Raw genomic sequence first — 7,447 nt, 5'->3', positions numbered from 1 at the left:
GTTCAGCTGGCCCAGCTGGGCAAACTGAGCTGGAGGAGGGGACAGGGCATCATCTCCCGTGTCCATCAGGAGCCTTATAGTATCTGCACTCATATGCTCTGGAGTGAGCGTCTCAGTCAGGCATCCTGTCTGTGTAACAAGTCAGGGTGCCTCCAGACATGAGTGGCCAAGGTTGTGCCCTCAGAAGACAGCGTCTAGACTGTGCTCACAAGCCTCCTGCTGCATCTCCCCTGAGCAGTGGGAGTCAGTGTCCAGAGTGAAGCAGAGGAAGGCCCCTCCTGGTGGCCCTTGCCTGCCCCCTCCCCCACAACTGTCGGCAAGCCTCCCCAGAGGTCTCAGAGACAGATGGGCACAAGTAGCCCTGCTCTTTAAAAGCTGGGAAAAGAGGGGCTAGGGAGGTGGCTCCGAGGTTAATAGCACTCGGTACCCTTCCAGAGGACCTGGGTTCGATTCCCAGCACCCATATGGTAGTTTACAACTGTCTGTAACTCCAGCTTCAGGAGATCCAACACCCTCACACAGACACACATGCAGAAAAAAAAAAAAAAACAATTCCCATTTAAAAAATAAAAGCTGGGTGAAGATGGACAGATACCTTGCTTTCCCGTGCCTCAGTTTCCCCATTTGTAAAAGGGGAGAATCCTGACACAAGCTCAGTGGGCTACTTTGGTGATTGAAAAAAACTAATGGCACTGTCACATGTAAGATCTATGCAGGTTGGTTGTAACTGGTGGACAGACAAAGGTTACAAATGAGGGGTGACGGAGATAAGCCCCTTCAGCCGTATCCCTGACATGGCAACCCCATCCAGAGGCTCTGGCTCTTCCATCTCATCCTTTCATCCCTTGAGTTCAGCAGTGTTTGCTCAGGAGCCGTGTGACTGACTGGCTGGGAATGCACAGTGCCCACGATGGCTGATGGGGGTTGGGGAGGGGGGTGGGGCACCATGAGCTCAGCTGAGCACCCAAGTAAGAAGGAAGGAGAGGCAGACGGACAGACACACAAGCATTCCCAGGGTCCCCTGGAATATTATTAGTGTACTGGTTTGAATATGTTTGGCCCAGGGAGTGGAACATAGTCAACCTGCTACCAGGTTGCTGGCTCAGTGTCGGTCTCTGCTGTTGGCAGATCTGGTGTTCGGCACCAGCCGTAGCCAGGTCACCCTTGGTGATTGAAGTCTGTGTTGTTGAGCCCAAGCCTAACATTCATCTCGACCACCATGGCCACTTTCTTTGTTCATGTGTCCATTGAGCAATGGCAGGGATGACTGGGGAAAGAGGCTGTCTGTCCACAGAACGGGTCATCTTATCCACTTGATTACTGAACTCCTTCAGCCGAAATCACCCTATAGTGAGTATTTACATGGAACACAAATATCTTCACATCNTTTGCCCATTTGGAGAGATCTATCCACATACTTCTTCCCCAGATGTCTTTCTCACCAATTTTCCAATNGTGATCTTTCCAAGTCCCTGACCATCCAGCCAATCCATTGGCTACAGCCCATGTGTCAGTGAACAATTGTACATCTGGCTATTTCTTCTTATAAACAAACTGTAACACCATATATGCACAGCCTGAAGTTCTGCCCACTGTGAAGATTTCCCTTCACCNGTGTCTTTCAGGGTTGTCCCGGAAAGGGGTTGTAATGCTGCAGCTGTCCACTTCTGGGTGGTGTCTGCATAATGTGCAGAGTCATCAGTAAACCAGGCCCTAGTCTTCTCCTCTTCAGTCAGCTGATCATAGGGAACACCCCATGAGGCTATAGGCGCATGCTTGGCAGCAGATGGCATTGTAACAGGAGTAGAAACTATAGGCATTTGAACAACTTCTTTCTTAGTGGTAGGAGGGGCCAGGTGCAATAACTTATCTTTCACCTTAGAAGGAATATCTCTGCATACCCCACACCACTGGACTCCTAAGAATTTCACTGAGGTAGATGGTCCTTGAATTTTGGTTGGATTTATTTCCCACCCTCTGATACGCATATGTGTTACCCATGAGTCCCAAGTGGTGTTACTTCTGCTCACTTGGTCCAATCGGCGTGATGTTATCATATAGTGCACCAATGTGATGTTTCGTGGAAGAGACAAACAATCAAGATCCCTTCTAACTCAGTTATGACACAGGGCAGCAGGAGAGTTAAATATCCTTAAGGCAAAACTGTAAAGGTATACTGCCGGCCTTACCAACTGAAAGCAAATTGCTTCTGGTGGTCCTTATGGACAGGTACTGAGAAGAAGGCATTTGCCAGATCAATAGCTGCATACTAGGTGCCAGGAGATGGGTTAATTTGCTCAAGTGATGAAACTCCATCAAGATCTCCATGCCAAGATCCCGGTCAGAAACTTGTGTCTTCCAGCCTCAAGATCTGGATCACAGGTAAGCCCTCCGATCTGGATTGCAGTTCATTCCAGATATTGTCAAGCTGACAACCAGGAATAGCCACCACAATTAGCAAGGTTCTCATAAGGAACAAGGTGAGGGGTCACAGGGTCTCACCATCAGATGTTAGGGAGCCCATGGGTGGCAGGAACAGGTTGCGAAGTCCTAATACCCATGAGTGCGCATGCGGGCATGGGCGTGTATGTGCGGTGCAGGTGTTCATGTGCGGTGCAGATGCTCAAGCATGTCTCTGTGTGTGTGCATGTATGTGTGTATGTTGTGTCAGAGGTGGGTGTTGACATAAGGATCTTAAATCTGAAGAGGGTCTCCAGTCTTCTCACTTGTTCTCTTGACTCTATTTCCATTGTTAGGGATACCCATAGACACAGCCCACCATACACAGCTGTCTGTGGTACTGGGAACTGAGTGACTTCCTGCATGTCGAGCAGGCACCCTACCAGCTGAGCTCCACCCTCACCACTTACCCCTCATCCCAGCACCTGTTTCACATTCAAGAAGAAATCCAGAGACACACGGGGGGACAGAGTCAGGCAGGAAACACAAATGTAAGGGCTCAATGGCAGCTCAGCTCCCTCAGCTCAGCTCAGCCAGCGTCAAACACTTTCAGGGTTGAAGCTACCTGCCTATTCCCCATGGCTGGCAACCATCCCCTGTGCCACATTAAAAAGACCCTGAATGTTGGCATTTACCACTCTTCTTTTGTGATCCTTGAGCCTCCCTGAATCCTTAGTTAGGCATAGTCAAGAAACTGTGCAAACTGGCATGTCTTATTCAAGTTCCTGGCTGCCCTCCAAGAACCATGTCACACTGACCTGGTCCTTGCCCCAGGGACACACAAGCTGGGACAGACAAAAGCAACTCGCAGCCAGGACAAGCCCACAGGAGTATGGTTCCCATCTTCCCACAGTGTGGTGGATGGAAGGACTAGGGACTAGATTCAGAACGTCCTGCTGAACACAGGACTGCCGATGCCCTGACCCAGACTCCCCTTTGAGGATCCATTTAGATTTCTCCTGGCCATTTGCACAGGTTTCTGGGAAGGAGGCCAAACGATCCAAGACAGCCGTTGGCTCCATTGGCGGAACTGGGTCTTCCCTTCTGCAAACAGGTCAGTACTTCACATTTTGATTTGCAGTGCTTGGAGATCAAATCCAGAGTGCCGTTTGTACCAGCCAAATGTTCCTTGACTGAACGGTATTTCCAGCCTTCTGTGCTTACAGTATCGAGCAGGATGAACAAGACAAACTGACACCACACACATATGGATGCAAACCTCACTCCACACACAAAGCTAGTGCTGTGCACAGGCAACGGAAACAGCTTCAATTAAAAACGGGTTGTCAGGGGGAGATAGTCCCAAGCCTGAAATCCCAGCACTTGGGAGGTTGAGGCAGTTCAAGGCCATTGTCGGGTGCATTGGGAGACTGGGGCCTGCCTGAGCTTAAACATAAAATAGAATAAATACAAAGCAAAACACAATAGCATGGTATCTACATCACAAATCCTTCTTATGTTACAACTAGTCTTGATATATTATGTTTTAAAAGCATGGATAAGGGGCCAGTGAAATCGCTCAGTGACTGAAGTGTTTACTTGCAAGCATCCCAACACCCACATAAAGCCCAGCATGAGGTGCTCATGTGAAACCCCAGCTCCATAGAGAGGTGGGGTGGGGGTGGGGTGGGGGTGGGGCCAGAGACAACATTACAAAATTATGATGGAGAAAAACTGACAGGACACTAGCTACCAACCTCTGGCCTCTACGTGCAGAAGTGCATAAGGACACCATTGCTCACATGTTCATATGCACACATGCGCACATGCGCACATGCGCACATGCACACATGCACAGAAGAAAAGAAGAAAGGAGGAAAAAAAAGGGAAATTTAGGAATGACCATGGTAAACTGGGAGTGGCAGCCACCTCTAGTCCCAGTACTTGATAGGCAGAGCCAGGTGCATTTCTGTGAGTTCAAGGCTAGCCTGATCTATATAGTGAGTTCCAGGATCAACAAGACTACACAGAAAGATCCTGTCTTAAAAAAAGAAAAAAGAAAAAAGAAAAAAAAGATATGATAGATGTTCAGCATTTAAAAGTTCTTACATTCTTCCAGGGGACCCCAGTTTGATTCCCAGATTCTCTGCCCTAGATCACAACTGCCTTCCTCTCTCTCTCTCTCTCTCTCTCTCTCTCTCTCTCTCTCTCTCTCTCTCTCTCTCTGTGTGTGTGTGTGTGTGTGTGTGTGTGTATGTGTCTCTCCCTCACACGCAAATAAAAACAAAATAAATCCAAAAAAAGAAGAAGAAGAAGAAGAAGAAAGGAAGGAAGGAAGAAAGAGATGAGCATGACGAAGCACATTTGGAAGGCTAAGGCTGGATGATTGTGAGTTCAAAGCCAGCCTAGACTACATAACACAGCCTTTTCTCTCTCTCTCTCTCTCTCTCTCTCTCTCTCTCTCTCTCTCTCTCTCTCTCTCTCTCTCTNTCGAGACAGGGTTTCTCTGTATAGTTCTGGCTGTCCTGGAACTCACTTTGTAGACCAGGCTGGCCTCGAACTCAGAAATCCGCCTGCCTCTGCCTTCCGAGTGCTGGGATTAAAGGCGTGCGCCACCACGCCCGGCTCAGCCTTTCCTCCAAAGCCTAATATAAATAAATAAATGAATAAGAAAAGAAAAACATTCCAGAATTGTCAGAATGGTTGATCAGAAAAAGCAAACTGATAAGTGTTGGCAGCCTGGGTATAGTATATATATATAATATATATAGTCATATTTACCCTGTCATGTTTTTTGAGTGGGGGGTATGGTTTCCTTATGTAGCCCAGGCTAGTTTTAAACTACTCAGCCTCTTTCGGAAAGCACTTTTCCAGGGCTGAGATTATAGAGAAGCACCACAGGCCTGGGTCATCTATCTTTTTGGTTTTGAAACAGGATCTAATTTAGCCCAGGCTAGGTTGAATTTTCTGTATAGCTGAGGATGACCTTGAATTCTAAAACTTCTCCCTCCAACACCCAATTACTGGGATTACAGGCATAGGTCACCATGTTCAGCTTATGCAGATTGAACCCGGGACCTCTTCATTTGGGGCAAGCAATCTACCACCCGAGCTACATCCCCTGCAAGAGGCTTCACTCCTGATATCTAACAAGTGTACAGTGGAACTTTCCAGAGGCTACAAGACATCATCACAGATTTGAAAGCAAGACACAGCTATCTTTTATCAAGACTAACACGAAAGAGATTTGCAAATACAGTCATGCGTTGCTTAAGGATGTGGATATATTCTGAGAAATGTATCGTTAGGGGATTTGTCATTGTGTGGATATCAGAAATCTCCACAAATGACATGTCATGACTTACTACATACTTAGGCTATGTGGTATGTAACATTATAGCCGTGTTCCATCGATGACCAATACATTGTTGTGTAGTACATAGCTATCTGAAAGCCACTCTAGCAGGGGTGGGGTGGTGCACACCTCTAATCCCAGCTCTTGGGAGGCAGAGGCAGGCTGACCTCTGTGAGTTCAAAGCCAGCCTGGTCTACAAGAGCAAGTTCCAGGACAGCCAGAGCTACACAGAGAAACTCCTATGTGGAAAAACCAAAGGGGGTTGGGGAGGGCCACTTCTGTTCCACTCACCAAATTTGACTTTGGAAAATCTAGAGTTTGTTTTTTTTTTTTTTAAGAATTATTTCTTTATTTTATGTATATAGTACACTATAGCTGTCTTCAGACACAACAGAAGAGGGCATCGGATCTCATTACAGATGGTTGTGAGCCACCACGTGGGTGCTGGGAATTGAACTCAGGACCTCTGGAAGAGCAGTCAGTGCTCTTAACCACTGAGCCATCTTTGTAGCCCCTTAGAGTAAATTTTTTTAAATTCTCCTTTTATGGTTACATTACCAAATTCCTGTTTTCTTTGTTGTTTAAGGAGACAGCCATAGAAAATACATTTTCTTCAAGCACACAAGATGTGTTCATCAAGACCGAGCATATCTGGGCCATATCAAAGTCTCAGTGAAGTTGTAAGCTCTGAGAACATACAGAACACATTCTCTAGTTCAGCTAGAGTTCAATCTAAAGATTGTATCAAGGCTAGTTAAAGTGCAACGTCAAAATATAGCAGGCAGATGGAAATCAGACAATGCAGTTCTAAACAAAACACAGGTGAACGGATTAATCATGAGAGAGATTAGAAATATTTCAAAGAACGGTATGACCACACATAGCATTTCAAAAGCACAGGGTACTATAAAACAGTTTGTAGAGGAAGATTTATATCTTTGAAAAATATACATAGAGAGAGCAAAAAATTTACTCTTTCCATGCCTTAAATCTCTGTGTTCAGGAGGGCGAAGGCAGGTGGATCTCTGTGAGTTCGAATCCAGACTGATCTACATATTGAGTTCTAGGTCTGCTAAGGCTACATAGCAAGATCTTGTCTCAACAAAATAAAAAAATCATTCTTTCTTCTTACAGTTTCTGTGACAGATATAATATTTTATGTAGATATGTATATATAAATATATGTAGCTGAGTTTTTTTTGTTTTTTGTTTTGTTTTTTGGGTTTTTTTTTTTGGTTTTTCAAGACAGGGTTTCTCTGTGTAACTCCGGCTTTCCTGGAACTCACTTTGTAGACAAGGCTGGCCTCGAACTCAGAAATCCACCTGCCTCTGCCTCCCGAGTGCTGGGATTAAAGGCGTGCGCCACCACGCCCGGCTTTGTAGTTGAGTTTTGATTGTGCATTTATATCCCTCAATACATAGGAAAAGTACTAAAATGCATAGCTAAGTCTCTACCTCTGGAAACAAGTGTTTCTTTCCCAACACTGTTACTGTAACAGCCAATGTCAAAGTACAGAGCTAGGAGATAGCAGAAAAATTTCAGTCACCCTGCCTCTAGGACCAGGTCCCCTTAGAGTCTCAAGTAGAGGGAAGGCTGGTCTATTAGTTCTTCTCAGCCCATTCAACCAGCTGACTCCATGTCAAGCGCTCCCTCCGGTTGTGGCACACTTGATCCATATCTTTTTTTTTTTT

General features: G+C 46.0%; 1 protein-coding gene across 1 annotated transcript in view; it reads right to left on the bottom strand.

Annotated features, from left to right (window-relative positions):
• The window catches only part of LOC110331871 (signal transducer and activator of transcription 5A), a 32,780-nt gene that overhangs the window by 10,856 nt on the left and 14,477 nt on the right, over positions 1-7,447 (bottom strand). The window contains exon 10 of the mRNA XM_029546142.1: positions 1-29. Coding sequence (XP_029402002.1) covers positions 1-29 — 29 coding nt within the window. The remainder of the gene's footprint in view (positions 30-7,447) is intronic.

This window comes from Mus pahari, chromosome 14, assembly GCF_900095145.1.
Source record: "Mus pahari chromosome 14, PAHARI_EIJ_v1.1, whole genome shotgun sequence".
Classification (NCBI taxonomy): Eukaryota; Metazoa; Chordata; class Mammalia; order Rodentia; family Muridae; genus Mus; species Mus pahari.
The sequence above is the reverse complement of the archived record's forward strand: the minus strand, read 5'-3'. Positions and strand labels throughout refer to the sequence as shown.